At 41.0% G+C, this 21,282-nt stretch overlaps 1 protein-coding gene across 5 annotated transcripts in view; it reads left to right on the top strand.

Moving 5' to 3' along the window:
- The first annotated feature begins 17 nt into the window (after positions 1–17).
- Positions 18–21,282, top strand: part of SERAC1 (serine active site containing 1) — a 55,707-nt gene continuing 34,442 nt past the window's right edge. For 2 of the 5 annotated variants that reach the window (XM_043457030.1, XM_043457028.1), the window contains exons 1-5: positions 18–127; positions 13,976–14,094; positions 14,942–15,033; positions 16,132–16,168; positions 18,580–18,716. In XM_043457030.1, coding sequence (XP_043312965.1) covers positions 14,943–15,033; positions 16,132–16,168; positions 18,580–18,716 — 265 coding nt within the window. In that variant the 5' untranslated portion in view covers positions 18–127; positions 13,976–14,094; position 14,942. The remainder of the gene's footprint in view (positions 128–13,975; positions 14,095–14,941; positions 15,034–16,131; positions 16,169–18,579; positions 18,717–21,282) is intronic. The other 3 variants (XM_043457029.1, XM_043457031.1, XM_043457032.1) reach the window with 3 other exon arrangements.

The raw sequence follows: 21,282 nt of genomic DNA, 5'->3' as shown, positions 1-21,282 counted from the left end.
GGGGTCACGTGCTGCCCGCCGCCGGTGGAGGGGCGGGGACTGGGAGCTGTGGGCCGGGGTGGGCTCCCCGCGGACTCGCTTCTGCGTGAGCAGCCAGAGGGCTGTGGCCGCCTCCGCGCGCTGGCAGGTAAGGAAGGGCGGGTTGGGCTCGTGGGTCGGGGGCGGATGCTGGCCTTGGCGAAGCCGGGCACTGCGGGCCGTGGGGCGGGCGGCGACGCGGCGCTGCCGGGGCGCCCCAGCGAGGGCGCGCGGCCCCTGGCTGACCCGCTGACCCGGCGCTGGGCGTGAGGTGAGGGCCTATCTCCCCGCCTCGGCAGCCCGGCTCTGCTCTCCCGGTCGCCACCCTCATCTTAATTCCAGTCCCCGGCCGCCGAGAGCACCTGCCGGTACTGTCGGCCACAGGAAGGATGGTGAAAATGAGGAGGAAACAAGTCTCCGCAGTTCAGATCGGAACCTTTCAGACCACAGCTTCTATAGCTGTCACGCTAGAGGATGAATAAGATTGAATGCTGATCGGTCCTCCGAGCCCGGAGGAAAGACCCGGAGAGTTCTAAAATTCCTTCCTTCCCCAGATTCGGATCTGTAGTCTAATATTCTGGCCACCTGATGCGAAGAGTCCACTCATTGGAAAAGATCCTGATGCTGGGAAAGATTGGGGGCAGGAGAAGGGGATCAGAGGATGAGATGGTTAGATAGCATCACCCGACCTAATGGATATGAACTTGAGCAAACTCCGAGAGACAGTGGAAGACAGAAAGAGCCTGGCGTGCTGCAATCCATGGGGTCGCAAAGAGAGTATTGGAGCTGTCTCTTTCTCTAATTGTTTTTTTACCAGTCGAGAAATGAGGTTTCTTGCTTTCTGTTACTTAGGTGAAATCGTACTTCTCCAATTGTGTGTTCGTGTGATTTAGGAACCTAGCTCTTTCATTTATTTCCCTCTTTCTTTGCTTCAAATCTTTCCCGTCCGGTTGCGTTCCATGCTGTTGCGCATGCTCGCTCCTTCCCTCTCGCTAATCTGCCCCAAGTCTAGTTGTTCCTAAACATATTCTCTCTTTTTTTTTCCTTCTTGAATGCATTCTCCTCTTTCACTGTCTCATCGGTTCCATCACATCAAGCCTCCATTCTTGTGCTCCGGGTGGTGGCCAGATGCCGGCACATTAATGACCTGTGAGAACTCTAAAGAATGCCTCCCAACCTGAATTAGATCTCACTTCACCTTCACTTCAAAATCTGCTTTTCTTTCCATGTTTTTCCAAATCATCCAGATTTAAAATCTCCATTTTTTTTATTCAATAAACATTTTGTGCTGTATATGTCAGACCCTATTGTAGACATTGAACTTACAGTGGTTAGCTAGCAACTAATTACAGGCAGGGAAAAGGACACTAAAAATCAGATAACTAGAAGGTTAACTGATGATGTGATAAAGAAGGACTGGAAGGGCTTCTTTTGTTAAGAGGTCATCAAAAATGGCCTTCAGTTCAAACAGATTTCTGAATAAAAGAGTAACTTCTACACACCAGCAATAACCGGGAATTTTAATAATAAAAAGATGCTATTCATAACAGTATTGAAAACTGAAGGTATCTGGAAATAGATCAAACTAAAAGTGCATCGTCCTTTAAGGAGAAAATTATAATGCTCTATTGAAACACATAAAAGAAGACCCAAGTAAATGCAGCTATATACCATATTCATTGGAGAAGGAAATGGCAACCCATTCCAGTATTCTTGGCCTGGAGAATTCTATGGACAAAGGAGCTTGGCGGGCTACAGTCCATGGGGTTGCAAAGAGTCAGACACAACTGAGTGAGTATCACTCACTCACCATATTCATGGGGTAGGAAGACTCAGCATCATAAAGATGTCCATTTTCTCCAAATCTACAGATTTTTTGAAATTCCAATTAAAATTGGAGTATGATTTTTCATGGAGCCTGATATGTTGAACCTAACATGTCTATGAAAAGACAGAGCACCCGGAATTCCTAACTCAATTTTGAAGAAAAAGTCTCTGCCTTCTAGGTATCAAAACAATATAAAGCCATAATAATTAAGACTCCTGGCTTAATTACTGGTCTTGATTTAGGGACAGGAAAGTAAACCCCTGGAACAGAAGAGAGAGCTTAGAAACATGCTCATATACATACGGAAGTATACCACCAAGTAGTAGTATAAAAGCACAGTGTATTCAGTAAATGATGCTGAGCTATGTGGTATCCATATAGATTGAAGACAAAATTGGATTCCTACTTCACATCATTTACAACAGTAATTTCCAAATGGACTGAAGACCTACGTGTGAAAAACACACCTGAAAAATATTTAGAAAAAAATATAAGAAGCTATGTTGTTTCTGGGAAAGATTTCTCTTTTGTTTCTTTGAGTTAAATACATGTAACATAAAACTTACCATTTTAACCACATATAGTGTACAATTCAGGGATATTCATGTTATCATGCCTCCATTACTACTTCTTGTCTTCAGAAGCAGAATAACTTTGGCCACCTCATGCGAAGAGTTGACTCATTGGAAAAGACTCTGATGCTGGGAGGGATTGGGGGCAGGAGGAGAAGGGGACGACAGATGATGAGATGGTTGGATGGCATCACCAACTCTATGGACAGGAGTTTGAGTAAACTCCGGGAGTTGGTGATGGACAGGAAGGCCTGGCGTGTTGCGATTCATGGTGTTGCAAAGAGTCAGACACGACTGAGCGACTGAACTGAACTAAACTAGTTAGCAATTGAACCCGAGTCTCTTATGTCTCCTACATTGGCAGGCAAGTTCTTTACCACTAGCACCACCTGCAAAGCCCCAAGATTTATTACAAAACTGCGTTAATCAGTACTGTGTGATTTTACAGCTTCCCTGGTGGCTTAGACGGTAAAGTGTCTGTCCGCAACGCAGGAGACCCAGGTTCGATCCTTGGGTTGGGAAGGTCCCCTGGAGAAGGAAATGGCAACCCACTCCAGTACTCTTGCCTGGAAAATTCCATGTACTGAGGAGCCTGGTAGGCTACAGTCCATGGGGTCGCAAAGAGTCGGACACGATTGAGCGACTTCACTTCACTTCACACAAATAGATCAATGGAATGCAATGTAATACAGAAATAGGCCCATACTTATTTAATCAATTGATTTTCAACCAAGGCACAAAGTCAATTCAATGAGGATTGGGAAATGTTTTCAACAAATGATGCTGGGACTATTGGCTATTCATATAGAGGGGAAAAAAATGAACTTCAACTCCTGTCTCACCCAAATCAAAAAATTAATTTGAGATGGATCATAGGCCTTAATGTAAAAGTGAAAACCAAAAGGCCTTTTAGACAAACTCATAGAATATTTGTGACTTTCAGGTAGGCGACAAAAATTTCTTAGATAGGACATAGGATGCAACAACAATAAAAGAAAAAAAAATTTGGTTAAAGAGATGTTATGAAAATTAAAATTTCTGTTCCTCAGAAGGTACCTTTATAAAAATGAATAGGCAAGTCACAAACTGGAATATACTTTACATATATATGCATACATACATATGTGTGTGTTTATCTATCTGTCTATATACGCACACTGAGGAAGCCTTGCCTTGGAGGTGTATTTTTTTGTTGTTGTTTGTTTGTAAGTTTAAAGGATTGGAAACAAAGTTTGGGTGGGATGCCAAAGGAAAGTGACTGTGGTGCATCCAAGTCACTGGCAAGGAAGCACTGTGTTCTGTAACATGGAGACTCAGAGGGGCCATCTTTTAAGATGTGGGCAGGTGCAGAAGTGGTACAGAGGGGTCACAAACTTTTGCTTTTTACAAATTAAGTGATTCACATTAAAGAAAAAAGTTGGTTAAGATTAGCTTTGGTCTCTGGTCTACAATGTGGCCTTCTCTTTAATCAGAATTTCCCGTGGACTGGAAAAGACAAGAAAGCCCACTGATTCCTTCACAGTGTTTGCATAGTCTGTCTGGGAAAGGTTGCACTATTCTCTCTCCTCCCTTGTCTATCATTGTCTGTACTCAGTGGAATTCTTTAGCACTCTTTGGCAAGACCTGCTAGATGAGTTCAGATTTTTTCCTTCAATTTGTCCTCAGACCAGCTGTTCTCAACTTCTACAAGAGAGTGGGATGGGGAGGGGTGGGGAGGAATGAGTTCCTGTACATATAGTTGTCTACATCAGTGTTACTATACATTTTGTTTTTTTAAATTACCGTTTCCTGACTCTTCTGTAATTGCACCAAACACCTGTGTCATTCTTAGAGAAGGTGTTATTGTTACAATACCCATCAATGATAGAACGACGGTCTCATTATGGATTTCTTTCTCAGCAGAACCTTCCATTTCCCATATACTGTATATTATCTTATATGGAGGTCATTACTGTAAGTGGTCTCTGAGTCCCACTGCCCACCTTAGGGTGGAACCAAATGTTGCTTTCCAAAGTGCAGCTCAACATGGAAACTGGTGCCCAAATCTGTTGTTGTTCAGTCACTCAGTTGTGTCCAACTCTTTGCGACCCCATGAACTGCAGCACACAAGGCATCCTTGTCCTTCACTGTCTCCTGGAGTGTTCTCAGACTTGTGTCCATTGAGTCAGCGATGCCATCCAACCATCTCATCCTCTGTCACCCACTTCTCCTCTTGCCCTCAATCTTTCCCAGCATCAGGGTCTTTTCCAGTAAGTTGGCTCTTCACATCACGTGGCCAAAGTATTGGAGCTTTAGCTTCAGCATCAGTCCTTCCAATGAATATTCAGGGTTGATTTCCTTTAGGATTGACTGGTTTGATCTCCTTGCAGACCAAGGGACTCTCAGGAGTCTTCTCTAGCACCACAGTTCAAAAGTATCAGTTCTTCAGCGCTCAGGCTTCTTTATGGTTCGACTCTCACATCCATACATGAGTACGGGAAAAACCATAGCTTTGAGTAGATGGATGTTTGTCTGCAAAGTGATGTCTCTGCTTTTTAATATGCTGTCTAGGTTTGTCATAGCTTTCCTTCTAAGGAGCAAACGTCTTTTAATTTCATGGTTTCAGTCACTATCTGCAGTGATTTTGGAGCCCAAGAAAATCTGTCACTCTTTCCACTTTTTCCCCTTCTGTTTGCCATGAAGTGGTGGGACCGGGTGCCATGATCTTAGTTTTTTGAATGTTGAGTTTTAAGGCAACTTTTTCACTCCCCTCTTTCACCTTCATCATCAAGAGGCTCTTTAGTTTCTCTTCACTTTCTTCCATTAAAGTCATATCATTTGCATATCTGAGGTTGTTGATATTTCTCCCTGCAATCTTCATTCCAGTTTGTGAGTCACCTAGCCCAGCATTTCTCATGGTATACTCTGCATATAAGTTAAATAAGCAGGGTGACATACCTGCTTATTTAACCCTTTTAAAATAGCCTTGACGTACCTTTCCCAGTTTTGATTAAGTCAAGTGGGCCCTAGGAAACATTATTAAAAACAAAGCTTATGGAGGTGATGAAATTCCAGCTGAGCTGTTTAAAATCCTGAAAGATGATGCTTTTAAAGTGCTGCAGTGAATATGCCAGCAAATTTGGAAAACTCAGCAGTGGCCACAAGACTGGTAAAGGTCAGTTTTCATTCTACTCCCAAAGAAGGGCAATGCCAAAGAATATTCAGACTACCATACAATTGCACTCATTTCACATGCTAGCAAGTTGATGCTCAAAATCCTTCAAGCTAGGCTTCAGCAGTATGTGAACCGAGAACTTCCAGATGTACAAGCTGGATTTAGAAAAGGCAGAGGAACCAGAGATCAAATTGCTAACATCCACTGGATCATAGAAAAAGCAAAGAAGTTAAAAAAAAAAGAAACCTGCTTCATTGACTACAGCAAAGCCTTTGACTATGTGGATCACAACAAATTGTGGAAAATTCTTAAAGAGATGGGAATACCAGACCGCCTGACCTGTCTCCTGAGAAGCCTGTATGCATGACAAGAAGCGACAGTTAGAACCGGAGCTGTGTGTCTGAATCTGGGGCACAGTTTATTCACGAGGGCCCGGTGGCTCCCCACGGGCAGTATATGCTGTCTCTGGCAACTGTCCTTTTCCCTTCACCTCCAGCTGTACTGCATGATGCAGCCCCTTTTATTAATCCCGGGAAGAGTGGCTGTCACGGCACAGTGGCAGAAATTATCGTTACTGCTCAAAACATCCCATAGTCTTGGGGGGCAAGGAGGGCATGAGTTTTCCAAAGCTTTACCTTCTGACTTTCTACCCCCCGGTATAGTGGATCACTGCTTAGATGCCAGTTTGGCTTTTGGTTGTATCAGCATGCTTAGCAAGCTCTGCTGCGTGTTTCTATCAGCCCATTCCCAGAAGTGGTACTTGGCATTTTTGCCATTATTTTCTAGGTCTGATTTGTGCGTTGACTCCAAGTGTCATTTGTCTCCTAGGCTGCTTTCTTCACCTGTCCCTTCTTCCTGAAATAGTAGCCCTGTTAATCCATCTATCTGCATTAATGGTCCCTTTTCTCCTCCATGACCGTATTCCTTGGTAGCCGTTCCTCTCTGACTCATCCCCTTTAGCCAGCCCCCAGGTCCGTCAGTATCTCTCTTTTCTTTTAGGTTTTGGCCAGTGTTGCTCAAGTCACCACAGGTGTTGGTTCAGTTAGGGAGAGATTGGTTGGGTGCAGTTTGGGTGAAGGGTATTCTCCCAAAAGTATTAGGTGCCCCAGATCACGGTAATATGAGTAGGGTGGTGCCAGGATTCAGGGTGGTTTCTGTAGTCCGTCAGGCCTCCTGTAACATTCCACGTCTTCTGTGGGTTTGAGCATGGCTAAACTGTCTTACTTTCCTGGTGGCTCAGATGTAAAGCGTCTGCCTACACTGTGGGAGACCCGCGTTCAATCCCTGGGTTGGGAAGATCTCCTGGAGAAGGAAATGGCAACCCACTCCAGTATTCTTGCCTGGAAAATCCCATGGACGGAGGAGCCTGGTAGGCTACAGTCCATGGGGTCGCAAAGAGTCGGACATGACTGAGTGACTTCACTTTCACTTTCACTTTCAAACTAATTCTAATCAGGGGCTAGCAGAGGCAGGAGGTAACCTTGAGGATGGGGCCCACCTGCGAAAAGAAGGCTGGTATGTGTGAGGGCAATACTTTGGCCACCTGATGTGAAGAGCTGACTCATTGGAAAAGACCCTGATGCTGGGAAAGATTGAGGGCAGGAGGAGAAGGGGACAACAGAGGATGAGAAGGTTGGATGGCATCATTGACTTGATGGACATGAGTTTGAGTAAACTCTGGGAGTTGGTGATGGACAGGGAGGCCTGGCGTGCTGCAGTTCATGGGGTCGCAGAGTCGGACACGACTGAGTGACTGTCTGAACTAAACTGATATGTGAGGGCAAAGCACGGCAGGAAACACAAGTGGCAGACAGCACTTCACGTTATAACCCGGGCTCTGCAGAGATTGTCACCATCCAGTCCTCTTGACATACACCTGTTGACACACACCGACGACAAACTCCCCCTAGCCAATTGTGGGGCAGTCGCTCCAAAAAATTCGACCCTAGTCTGGACCCTATGTAGAACCATACATTATGAAAATGGTGTACTAAAGGCTAAATCTAAATTAGAGAGTGACAGAAATGTGTACTTCAGTTCCAGAGTAGTGTAATTATAGCAAAAGGGTAAAGCAACTTGATCTTGAGCGTCAGAACTAGCTTCCAGGATCAGATAAGATAACTTTGTTCCAGCAACAGAACAGTCCTTATCTTAATATTAGGAACCATCCTGTTTGTTCTTCCTGTTTCTTCTAAAGAGGACATGAAGGTCTGTTAAGGGCTTTCAGCAGCAGCTTTCCCTTTCATTGTGTTGATGGCCAGGAGGGATCACTCCTTCACTTGAATGAATCCAAGGCTTAACATCTTCAAGTTTAGCAGAAGAATTAGTTACTAGCAAAACCTGATGAGGCTCCAGCCACTGGGTGGGGATTGGTTTTCTGGGAGTACTTCTTTCCAGGTTTTTTGGTTGGGGGACATCTGTATGGTATACTTCATCCTGCTTTGGTGAGAGTGATAACTTCTGTGTTTTTGGAGGAAGTACCTGGTACTAGATTTTCTGCCTGTAAGACTTCTTGTAAGGTCACTACCTGCATATCCGCTTTATAACTTCTGTAGTTCATGAAACTGCTCCTATTGGGGAAGTGTCTAACAGACTCCCATTGGAGTATTTAAAAATAATGTGGGAAAAAAAAATAATGTGGAATTAAAATAGAGGCAAAAATACCTAAAAAGATAGAGATTGGATTGGATTTAAAGCATTCTTATTTGGGAGAATTTTTGTATTGCTTAAGTTTATGTAGCATGTTAAAAATGTAGTTATTTTTTAAATGAAGAGAAATAAATGATACAATTTTAAACCAGTTAAAAAGTAATAAAGGAAACGATTTATCCCACGTACAATACATGTAAATGGATTAAACTTATATGTTAAAAGATTTTGTAATTAAATATATATGATATCAAGATTATGAGCATGATTGGGGAAAATGATAGTTAAGCACATGTTAAAACTGGTAAGGAAAAAAAAAATAAAACTGGTAAGGAAATATTAATATCTTATGAAATGGAACTTAAGGCAATAAATATTAATAGGGATAAAGAGGGATCAGATATGATGAAGAAAGGGACAGGGTACTAAGGTTTTAATGGTCGTAAGTTTTTATGCACCTAATGACATGTCTTTTCACATCACGACCAAAATATGACAGTATTTGTTTGGCACACTGGCGGGGGGATTCTATAGTAGAAGGTAAGACCCATGAGGGCAGGTATATAGGTTTCATATTCATTACTGTATCTCCAGTACTTAAAACAGTTCCTGGTTTATTGGTGCCCAAGTATTTGTTGAATGAATAAATAATTTAAAGAAATAATGGACAAGTCTAAGGGGAATCTGATAAATCAAGAAGCCAGTATGAGAATTTTGAAAAACCTCTCTGAGGTACTAGAAGGTCATGCAGATAAAATTTAGTAAGGCCATAGAAACTTTTTAACAACAAAATTCATGAGCTTGCTATAATAGATATACTAAATTTTGCCCATAACAAAGAATAAGTTTATATGATGCTTTTATAAGTATTGGTTGCAATTAGGTGGCAAAGCAGACCTTCGTAATTCCAAAGAATCTATGCCATCTAGCAGAGTGAAGAGATAATCTTTAGAAATTTCATGTTTAAAGACTGGAAACAGAACTAAACAATCCACAGATTAGAGGAGGTCTTGTCTCAGGTCAGATTTGGAGAAGGAAATGGCAACCCACTCCAGTGTTCTTGCCTAGAGAATCCCATGGACAGAGGAGTCTGGCAGGCCATGGTCCATGGGGTCGCAGAGAGTTGGACATGACTGAAGTGTCTAAACACACGCAGTAGAAATGTCAGGACTTGTGAAATTGAAGTAAAGCAAAACTAGAGGGGAATTTATGTTCTTAAATGCACTTATGAGACAGCAAGAAATACTCATAGTATATTACGTTTTGTTGAAGAAGTTAAGAAAAGGACAGGGTAAATCCAAACAAAGAAAGAAGATAGTGAAGAGCAGAAATAGAAAACAAAATAAAACAGAGATGCTCAGCAAAACCAATAGATGAAGAAAATTAATAAATAAAATTTTCTATTAATAAATTTTTAGAAGACAACTGAAAAGTAAAAAAGAAGAAACCCAAATAATGCTAGGAACAAAAAAGTTAGGCAATTTTAGGGATAAAAAGATCATAGAAATAAACAGGAATAGCTTTATGTTCATGATTTTGAAAACCTAAATTCCCACTTTCTTGAAAAATAGATATTATCAAGACTAATTCAATAAAAAAATCTAAATTAGTAGTTATAGAAATGAAGTGACTCTAAAAAAGAGGCACATTAGCCACCTAATATGGACCTTGGTTAGACCCTAATTCTAGTAGTCCAGTGGTGCAAAACCAAAGTTTATGAAATAATTAAAACATTCATTGGACTTTTGATGATACTAAGGAATTTTTTTGGAGAGGGGAATAATGACGGTTAATTTTCTCAGCAGTAGCATACTATAGTATTTAAGGGTTAAATATGACATGACATCATGGAATTGCTTCAGAATAATTGAGTGTTACAGTGGTGGAATGAATGTGGGTTACAGATGGCACTGTTCAATACTATAGCCACTAGCCATATGTGGGTAATTAAAATTTAAAAGGTAAAATGACAGTTCCTCAATCATTAGCATATTTTCACATTAGCAGTAGGAAATCTCCATCATGCAGAAGTTCTTTTGGATAGCGCAGGCATAGAGGAAACAAGGTTGACCTTGTGTTGGTAAGTTTTGAGGCTGAGTGATGAGGGGTTCATTTTATTATTCTCTCCGCATTTGTATACATTTGAAATTTTCCATGAAATGAGGAGACAAAGAAAAACCATGCATGACCTTTGTGGAGAAAATTACAAAAGATCTAAAAGAAGAATTGAAGATATACTTTTCATGAATGGAGAGACTCCATGTGATATCAGTTCAGTTCAGTTCATTCGTTCAATTGTGTCCGACTCTTTGCGACCCCATGGACTGCAGCACGCCAGGCCCCCAGGCCTCCCTGTCCATCACCAGCTCCCGGAGTTTACTCAAACTCATGTCCATCGAGTCGGTGGTCCCATCCAACCATCTCATCCTCCGTTGTCCCCTTCTCCTCCCGCCTTCAATCTTTCCCAGCATCAAGGTCTTTTCAGATGAGTCAGCTCTTCTCATCAGGTGGTCAAAGTATTGGAGTTTCAGCTTCAGCATCAGTCCTTCCAATGAATATTCAGGACTGATCTCCTTTAGGATGGACTGGTTGGATCTCCTTGCAGTCCAAGGGAGTCTCAAGAGTCTTCTCCCAACACCACAGTTCAAAAGCATCACTGCTCCCAAATTAAGTCTGTAAATTCAATTCATTTCCATAAAAATCCCAATAGACAAGATAATTGTGAAAAGAATGGGGGCAGGGTGCTTACCTAGAAACTATCAAGGCTTATTTTAAAGGTATAGAAATTAAGAAAGGCATTGTATCGCTGATGCAGAGTTAGACAAATATACCAATGGAACAAAACTCTCCAGAAATGGACCCTAGGTGGATTAGACCTCGGTGTAGGGAGGAGTCATTTCTAATCAGTGCAGAAACTATGTTTTGGTAATAAATGGTCTTGGGATATTTGGGAATATGGTAATTTGACTTTGGACATGGGTGTTTGTGGTGCTTCTGAGTGGAAATGTGAATTAGGCAGCTGAATATGTGTGTGAAGCTTAGCAGAGAGACTTGAATTAGTTATAGAAGTTTGGGAATCACAAGCTCACAGGTAAAACTTTTTGATGAAAGCACTGAAATTACTTAGCACAAGAAGACAGCATGAGGGAAAAAGAGGGCCGTAGGTGGAGCCCACTGCAGCACTAAGGGTTGGGGACTGGGTGGTGGCGCTGGGGGTAAAGAACCCGCCTGCGGTGCTGGAGTGTGAGAGCCTCAGGTGCGATCCCTGGGCTGGGAAGGTCCCCTGGAGAAGGCAATGGCAACCCACTCCAGTATTCTTGCCTGGAGAATCCCAAGAACAGAGGGGCCTGGTGGGCTGCAGTCCATGGGGTTGCAAAGAGTCGGACACGACTGAAGCGATGTAGCATGCGTGCACACACAGAGGCAGCAGAGCCAGCTGTGAGCCCATTGAGGGCACATCTCAGGTTTCCACCCTGGCAGGTGGTAGGTGCTCAGTAAGTTTTTGTCAAGTGAGTAATGGGATGGAGTGGCCAGAAATGTGAGCATCAGACGAGAAGACCCGGTGTCCCAGTAGCTAGAGGAGAGAAGGAGAAGGCAGTCAAATGCTTCAGACAAAGACTGGAAGATCGTGACTGAAAAGTGGCTTTCGCAGCAAAGATGTCACTCACTGGTGACCATGGGGAGGGCTATTCCAGTGTTGCAGGAAGACACACTGGGGAAAGAATCTTAAGAAATGCAGGTGACAGACGTGCAGTTGGTAAGAGAAGTGGTAGTGGATAGGAGGTCGGGTCGGGGCTTGGCAGAGCATGTGAATGTTTAGGGCAGTCGTCGTGGGGATGAAGAGACTTCCACCACTTGAGGAGGTGGAGGGCACTGGGTAGACTGGGGGTTTACTTTTTCCCCCCAGGTATTTGTTCATTTTTGTGTTTTGATGGGAGAACACTGGACATCCAGTATTTCGAGGGGAGGAGCAGAAGGAGCTGAAGAAGAGTGTGTGAAGATAAAGAAGAGAAAGCTAATGAATGGATCAAGGTCCCTGTGGAAGTGAAAGAGATGAGAACATAGATGGTACATTTCCCTGTCAGAAAGGATGAGACCTTTTCCTCAGAAATAGGAAAAAGTCTTATTTGATAAAAGTCCATTTGGAGTCTGGAAAAGGTGATGCAGGTAAAGACGTGAAAACCAGCCAGGGTAGATTTCCTGTGACACTATGAAGCTTAGGCTTGGGGGTGCCTTACCACATGGGCACCTTTCAGTACTCAGAATTAGTAGGAGCTGTCATGTTTTAGGGAGGGAGGAACATCAGAGTATAATCCCGAAGCATTACTTTGTAAGCACTTCCGACAGATTACCTAATGAAACCCCAGAAGAAAGGTATCAACATTTCTAAGACTGCAGGAATTTATTGTGGTATCTTTTCTCATTCTAAATCACTTTCATTTTAGTACCTAATTTGATATTTGTGGTTTTGTGTGTAGTTTTTTTTTTTTAAAAGGAAATTCCCCCTACCCCACTATCTGAATACAATTTGTTTCCCTCAATACCTCAGTCGATCCCTGCTTGTAGATATGGGGGCAGAAGTTGAAGGAGTTGATAGGCTTCATTTTCCAAGCGAAGTTAGAGACAAGTCATTTGAAAGGGATGAAGGGAGGGTAGGACACTTGCAGAGTTCCTGGATATTTAGAGCAGTTGTTGTGAGGGTAAGAAGAGAAACGGTTAGGGACAGCAGAGATCATTCTGGGAGCCCACTCCCGGCTTGTCTGTGTCCTCTGTCCCCTATCTTGGCTGTCCAAGAGTCGGAACACAGAAAACACGTTTCAAGTTGGGGCTGCAGGATAGTATTACTAGAAAGAGGGCTCTGGTGGGCTTCCCTGTGGCTCAGCTGATAAAGAATCCGCCTGCAATGCAGGAGACCTGGGTTCGACCACTGGGTTGGGAAGATCCTCTGGAGAAGGGAAAGGCTCCAGCATTCTGGCCTGGAGAATTCCATGGACTGTATAGTCCATGGGGTTGCAAAGAGTCAGATGTGACTGAGCGACTTTTCACTCACTCACTCACTCACTGGTGTGTTGAGGGAGCAGGTGGAGAGAGAGGGTGAAGTGATGCACCCCAGAATCAAGGCTGAGTTGGGAAGGAAGTGGAACCACGAGATGGCTGCTCACTCCCAGGAAAGCAAGGATGGAAGATTTGTTGAGGCTGGAGAGCAGTGAACTGGAAGTAGTCGAGATGCTGAGAGAGTTGAATGTTAGAGAATTAGATATGGAGCAGTTTATTCTAGAAAAAGCTGAAAGGGCCAGTGTTGGCGTTTGAGGAAATCTAGAGGGAAATAAGATGAAGTAGATTTCTGCTGTACTCAGATGTATTCAGGATGTGGTGGGAGGGGAACCTGCTCGGGTGTGTGTGTGTTTAAGTTAATACTGTGAAGGTTTTTGGGAAGTGACAGCAACTCTTTAAACAAGTGAGAAAATAAGAGACAGTGACCTTTAAAACAGTGATCTTTACAAGTTTACCTGTTGCTTAAACAGTTTGCTTGGCCATCAGTTGATGTGCTAGAGTCACAAGAAAATTTTTAAGCTTTTTATTTTGTGTTATTCCTAACAGATTTTCTTACACATGTACACCAAGCATTCGTTAGATTATTTTCTCCCTAATCTCTGTAAAGCTGCCAGACGTTTTTACTGTATAAAAATAAACCAAAGACCATTTCTCACGAGTTCCTCAAGGCATCTTCTTTCTTTTCTCTTATTCCAAAAGAAAAAAGAAGAAATGTTTCATCCGGAGATAGCCTGATTCTAGAATACTGAGGTGTTCTAAAAACCATCACATCATATTTAGATCATCTTCACTTAGTTGGTTAAATCGTTGCATGAAAGGTGAGTGATTAGATAGTTGAGCAGCATCTTCTTTGTCATGATGCCAAAAACTAACAATTAAGTTTCAAAGATTTTAAACAATATTGGGTACCATCTTAAAGGATTTGGAGAAAAGCTAAACACTTCCGTGGGTCCTAAGTATATCTTCCATTCAGAATGCTTTTCACTTCTGTAGGGACTTCACAGTCACCAAAGATAAATATAAATTGCTGCTTCTGCTGCTAAGTCGCTTCAGTCGTGTCCGACTCTGTGCGACCCCACAGATAGCAGCCCACCAGGCTCCCCCGTCCCTGGGATTCTTCAGGCAAGAACACTGGAGTGGGTTGCCATTTCCTTCTCCTATATGTATATATATCAAAGGCATTTAAAGTTTTTTGACACCTGTATTGATATTCTCAATAACCTCTTTTCCTATTTCCTACTAATCATTGTTCACAATTGGATACAGTTTGAAGAATAATCATCAAGGTACCAGCAAAATACTATTCTAATAAGTCTGCTTTAAATTTTTAAGGGAGAAATTTTGTTTTAATTGAAAAGTTTTTTTTCCAAGTCTTGAAACATCTAACTCTGTGGTCAATCTACTGTGATTGTGACATGTTCTTTTTTTTTTCATTGTATGATTCCAATTGTAATAACATTTTGTAAGTGACAAAACTATAGAGATAGTAAAAAGGTCCATGTTTGCCAGGGTTTAGAGGAGGGTAGAGGGAAGGGATGAATATATAATACACAGTCAATTTTTAGAGCAGTGGAAATATTCTGTAATGATGTGTTCTTTTAGTTAAAAGAAATATTTTTAATTACATGCTAAATTAAATCTGTTGCAATTGTTCTAACTGCACAGAATGTCCCTGGCTGCTTGTTGCGTCATCTGCTATAGAAGAATGGGAACCTCGACTCCTCCGCCAAAAAGCAGCACGTACTGGAGAGAGATCAGTGAGTCCAGTTTAAACGACGGTATTTTCTTACAGAAACAGTGATAGAATTGTGGTTAAGTGTCTAGGGTGGTCCGCAAAAACTTGTTTAATTAGTGATAAATCTCAAATTTATTTATAACTTTTCTGTACTAATGGTTCACCCCAAATTTGTAGGCCCAGAGCCATGCATACTCCTTTTTCTTGGGAAATTCCTCTTCCCTTTGTTCCCGTCAGGTTCATACTCATCCTTGTAAATTCAAGTCTCACTGCATTCTTCAGCAGCTATTTGCTAAGCTCCTATAAAACTGGTGCCAGGCCCGTGTATTAGGTTCTGGTAATTCAATGGAGAGCCAGGAAGATGTTTCGCTTGCCCTCTAAGAACTTAAGATCTAGTACCAATCTACTGTCTTTATTTGTAAATATTTATGTTATTACTAATCTTTATTTGTAAAATGAGAATATTGCCTAGGCCATCTTTCATTCATTCTACTATGTGCTGGGTACTATCATTAGGCCCCGAGGGTACAGTATGGAATAAGACAAAGTCTGTCCTCATGGAGCTTCCTTTTGGCCTTTAAGAGAGATCAGTTCTTAGAATAGATCCTTTTCATCTGGAAAATTCTGTGATTTTGTGTTTTAAAAATACAAAAATGAGTGGAACAGAGAAGGAAACTTTTCTTATCATTTCTAGTAGAACAAACTCAAGAGTAGTGAATATACTTTAGGGTAGCAGATTAGGCTGTGAGTCTGCATTCTGTTTCCAGTGCTTAGTGAAAAAGAAACATCCTAGTATGAAGAAACAGGTGGTAGCCGTATAGGAGGAAACAAACTAGCTGCTCCTGGGGAAGTCCAGGAAGCCATCTTGGAATAAAGAAGACTTCCTGGAATTGTCCTCTTTCCTGTTCTGGAACCGTAGGTTCTAGAATTTGGGAGGAATGTCCATCTCCATGGGCTGATATGTGGGGAAGTCAGTGGAGAGTTCCTTAACCCTCAGTAGGGAGGAGAAATGTTTTCTTGGCAGCATTAGTTGAAGATCTGAACAAAACCCTGAACAAAGGTTCTATACATCCAACAAATTATAGATTGACATTGACTTTTTTTCCCTTTCTTTTTGAAGGAAATATAATAAAGTTTACTGGATCACTTATTTTAGGGTAAGTGTCAACTGTGAAATAGTAATTGACTTCATTATACTACTGTTTGAGAGCTCAGTGGAAGTAATTTACAGGTAGCATAGGGGTAGTGAAAGGGTATAGATTTTAGAATCTGTGAACATGTGGATTCATCACTGGTTCTGTCACTTAAATGTTGTCTTGACCCAGTTACTTTAAGCCCTGAGGAGTGTTTTCTCTTGGATGTAGTAGATGTGGGAATTCTGCCCCCTGGCACTGTTGCTCTGAGGAAAGCACTTGGCAAGTACAGAGCAGGCACTCACTGATTAGCTTTCACATACCTAAAATCACATCTTGTGTTAGGTTATGAAGAAGTTCAAGAAGGCTGAAATCAACTATAGTCAAAATTATTTTTGAAAGTCCTTTGAGTCACCATAAAGCTGTTATGAAAGGAATTGAGGTTGACTGAGAAAACCACTAGATTGACCCTCCAATTTCATGCTGTTTCAGAGGCACATGTTTAATGAATGGAGTGATTTTCTTCCAAAGGTTGTTATTTTTCATTCTCTTTTCTTCTTTTTGGAGAGGAGGGATGGATATATATTAAGTGTATGTCCAATGCTGCTCTAGTGTTTCTGTTAATAATATTCTTTTTCATTAGTGTAAATATGAAGTCAAATCTTAGATGCTAAGATGATAAAGTAGATATATTTGCCATTATATCCAAATACATACATTTCTCCATGACATTGTAAGGTAAGACAGAACATATTTAGAGGATTTTTTTCCTTGGACTCATTCCAGGCAAAAGATAAATGTAGCCCAGGTTGGATGCATGAGACAAGTGCTCAGGGCTGGTGTACTGGGAAGACCCAGAGGGATGGGATGGAGAGGGAGGCGGGAGCGGGGATCAGGATGGGGGACACATGTAAATCCATGGCTGATTCATGTCAATGTATGGCAAAATCCACTACAATATTGTAAAGTAATTAGCCTCCAACTAATAAAAATAAATGGAAAAAAAAAGATAAATATATATTCTTTTCTATGATGCAGTTTTTTTGTTTATATCACAGTAAAATTCAGGAATATTGTGAAAACTCACAATTTCTAGTAAAGAATTTTGTCTTTCATGAAACATGTGATAAAAATACTGAATAGATTTGTTCGTTTTGGCTGCTCTGGTCGATTCCCCCAGAGAGGTGATGACCCTAAAGAGTTTTCTCTCCATTCTTTGGGTGCTGGCAGTGTCTGGCCTTTCTTCCTTCCTTTTGCTGTGGGGTGGGAAGCTCGTGAAAAGGCTTCATAGAACTGCTGTTTCTAAGCTCTGAGTTCACAGAGTGCAGCCTTTGTGTCTGGATAAAAGGAGTGTGTAGGTCAGTCTGACTAGGGGGAAAAATCCTTCACTTTAGGATATACAGCATTGTATTTCACTTAAAAAAAAGATTCTAGTTTGCTTCCCCTCCACCTCCACTGTGCAACTTGTGGCATCTTAGTTTCCCAACCAAGGATTGAACCCGGGCCCTTGGCAGTGAAAGGGCACAGTCCTAACCACTGGGTTGTCAGAGAAGTCCTTGTATTTCACTTCTAATATTTGATTTTAGGTTTAACACTTAGAAGAAATTTTCATATGCTGGTGTTAGGAGTACAGATTGACTAATCTTTAAAAAAAACACTGGTATTATCTAGTAAAGTCAAACAATATATATATATACTTTCAGAAAGTCTATAATTTTACTTCTAAGTATGTATCTTAGAGGAACATATGTATGTACAGAACATGAGTATATATCTTAGAGGAACATATACACATGCATACAGTGCAGATATATATGATGTATAACAGATTAATTGACTCAAAACAGAAATTCCCTAAATGCCCATCTGTGGTAGAAAGGATAAGTAAGTCATTATATAGCCACACAGTGGATGAATCACATGCCACGTGAAAATATAAATGCTTGAACTCCAGATACATGTAACAACATGGGTGAATCTCACAAGAAGAAGGCTGAACTAAAGAATACATACAGTGAGATCCCATTCCTTTGAAATTCACAGACAGAATTAAGCCTTGTTGTTTAAAGGTTCATGTTTAGGTGATGAACTATAAAGAATAGCAAGGATATTATTATAATCAGAGAATAATAATTGGCTATAGAGATGAGAGACAGGGTCAGGATCAGGGAGGGACACACTGTGGGCTTCTGGGTACTGTTAATGTTTTTTGCCTGGGAATGTAATTCAGATATTTGTTGTTATTTGTTAAGCTGAAATGTGTATATACATTTGTATATGTATGTATAATGTATGTTATATACACATTACCATATTCATACTATGTTTCCCAATAAAAAAGAGAAAAATTTCTACAGAAAGCTTATTTAAAAAGAGTGGCTCCTGTGTTATATTTAGATTATATGTTTATGATTAATTTTTTGTTTCTTTTTAAGAGGCTCTTTATTTATTACATATGAAGTTCTGGCCTTGAAGAAGTCTTTGACATTAGATACTCAAGTGGTAGAAAGAGAAAAAATGAAGTCATATATATATGTGCACACAGTTTCTTTAGATAAAACAGAAAATCATGGTAAGTTCATGGTAAAGTAATCCTATCTTTGTGAACAATGGAAGCTAGTTATTGAATTTAAAAAATGAGTATTTAGGAATGTAAATTGGTACAAACGCTATGAAAAACAGTATTCAGATTCCTTAAAAAATTAAAAATAGAACTATATTAGAACCAACAATTCCATCCCTGGGTATTTATTCAAAGAAAATTCTAAAAGATTATCCACCCCTCTATTCAGTGCAGCATTATTTACGATAGCCAAGATATAAAAGCAACCTAAGTGCCCATCAATAGATGAATGGATAAAGAAGATGTGTGTGTGTATATACACAATGGAATATTACTCAGCCATAAAAAGGAATGCAACCTTGCTATTTGTAACATAGACCCAGAGGGTATAATGCTGAGTGAAATAAGTCAGACAGAGAAAGACAGAATACTGTGTGATTTCATGTATATGTAGAATCTAAAAATAGAACATGAGTAAACAAAACACCTAATCATTTATACAGAGCACCTACAGGTGGTTGCCAGAGGGTGGGGGTTGGGGAAGGAGAGAAATAGGTGAGGGAGATTGAGAGGTACAATCTTTTGGTTATAAATAGATGAGTTACAGATATAAAGTGTTCAGTGTGGGGAATGTGGTCAATAATTATGCACTACTCTTGTATGGTGAGAGATGATAACTAGATTTAGTGTGCTGATCATTTTGAAATATATAGAAGTATGACATTACTTCATGTGACTGGCAGAAATTAGAACTAAAATGCTTGACAGTAAAGGAAAATTTTCTTAACTGTCTCCCAGCCATACTAACAGTATCAAACTAAAATGAAATAACTTTGTGAAGGAAAAGCTTCTCCCCAACCACCCAGTTGTAAAAGTGATCAGGAGGATTAGATACAGAACAGAGAAAAGTAGAAAAATAAAGGATATAAAAAATCCATATTTCCTGCCCCAGTGATTGTTATATTGTGATATCAACAGTCCTGGTGGCTCAGTGGTAAAGAATCTGCCTGTCAATGCGGGAGACACAGGTTTGATCCCTGGGTTGGGAAGATCCCCTGGAGAAGGGAATGGCAGCCCACTCCGGTATTCTTGCCTGGAGAACTCCGTGGACAGAGGAGCCTGGCAGGCTACAGACCATGGAGTTGCAGAGTCAGACAGGACTTAGCAACTAAACAACAAGAACAACAACAATACCAGTAACTAATACAATGTTGTAAGTCAATTATACATCACGAACAAACAAACTCATAGAGAAGAGATCAGATGTGTGCTTACCATTGGCAGGGCATGTGGGGGCAGGGGAATTGGATGAAGGTGGTCAAAATGTACAAACTTCCAGTTGTAAGATAAATAAGTACTTGGGGTGTAACGTACATTAATATAATTAACACTGCTGTATGTTATATATGAAAGTGGTTATGAGAGTGAATCCTTAGAGTTTTCATTACAAGCAAAAATTTTTTTCCTATTTCTTTAATTTTGTGCCCATGAGATGACAGATGTTCACTAAACATTATGGTACTTGTTTCATGATGTATGTAAATCAAATCATTACGCTGTTTACTTTAAACTTATACGGACCTGTGTATCAATTGTAGTTCAATAAAACTTGAAGAAAAAACTATAAAAAAGTTTTTAAATGAATACAATATTCATAAAACAGGCTCAGCTAACTGTAAGAACAACCAGACCTGTGAGAGCCAAGTTCCTAAGGAATTAATTGAAGATCAAATTTTGGACTTCACATATTTAACCCAAATTCGCAGCTCTCCTGTAACTAAGTCAAAGACCAGCTAACTGTTTTAGTCTAAGCTTGGAGTTCCCTGGTGGTTCAGCTGGTAAAGAATCTACCTGCAATGCAGGAGACCTGGATTCAATCCCTGGGTTGGGAAGATTTCCCTGGAGAAGGGAAAGGCTACCCACTCCAGTATTCTGGCCTGGAGAATTCCATGGACTGTAGAGTCCATGGGGTCACAAAGGGTTAGACATGACTGAGCGAGTTTCACTTTCACTTGGAGTTCTTTGCTTCATGAGGACTGTCAGTTCAGAGGCTGGTCCTCAGTTTAGCAAGCATAAAAACATGATTTTTGTCACTTAGCTCAGAGGTATTTTTGCTCTAAGGCATTTATTATTCACCCTAATCTCATGGGATGGATTCATAAATATGAATACCAACTTATTTACAGAGGGGGAAAAAAAATGTGTCATTAAGGTTGGAAAACCTGGCTCTACTAGTCGAAACACCCCTCCTCCATATTTAGGTCAGATGAACACCCAGTTAGTAATCAGATGGTTGCTTGGCGAACAGGAAGTTTTAGAGCAGAGGATCTTTTCATCAGGATGTGGGTAGCGTGGGCAGTCATCAGGCTAGACTTAGAGCTGCCTGTCGCCCATCGCCGGCCGGAAGAGCCATGCCTGTGAGCGCTCGGCGTCCCCCGCGTCGGCAGGTTCTGCTGCTCCCCTGTCTGCAGCTGTATCTGTCACCACCCTCTCCAGTCTGTGTGTATTGTTATTGTACTTTGCTTCTTTGAGCACGCTTTCATGGTATGTTACATCAATTACACAGCTAATTTTT

The sequence above is a fragment of the Cervus canadensis genome, chromosome 33 (genome assembly GCF_019320065.1).
Source record: "Cervus canadensis isolate Bull #8, Minnesota chromosome 33, ASM1932006v1, whole genome shotgun sequence".
Lineage (NCBI taxonomy): Eukaryota > Metazoa > Chordata > Mammalia > Artiodactyla > Cervidae > Cervus > Cervus canadensis.
This window is presented reverse-complemented; position numbering and strand designations above follow the sequence as displayed.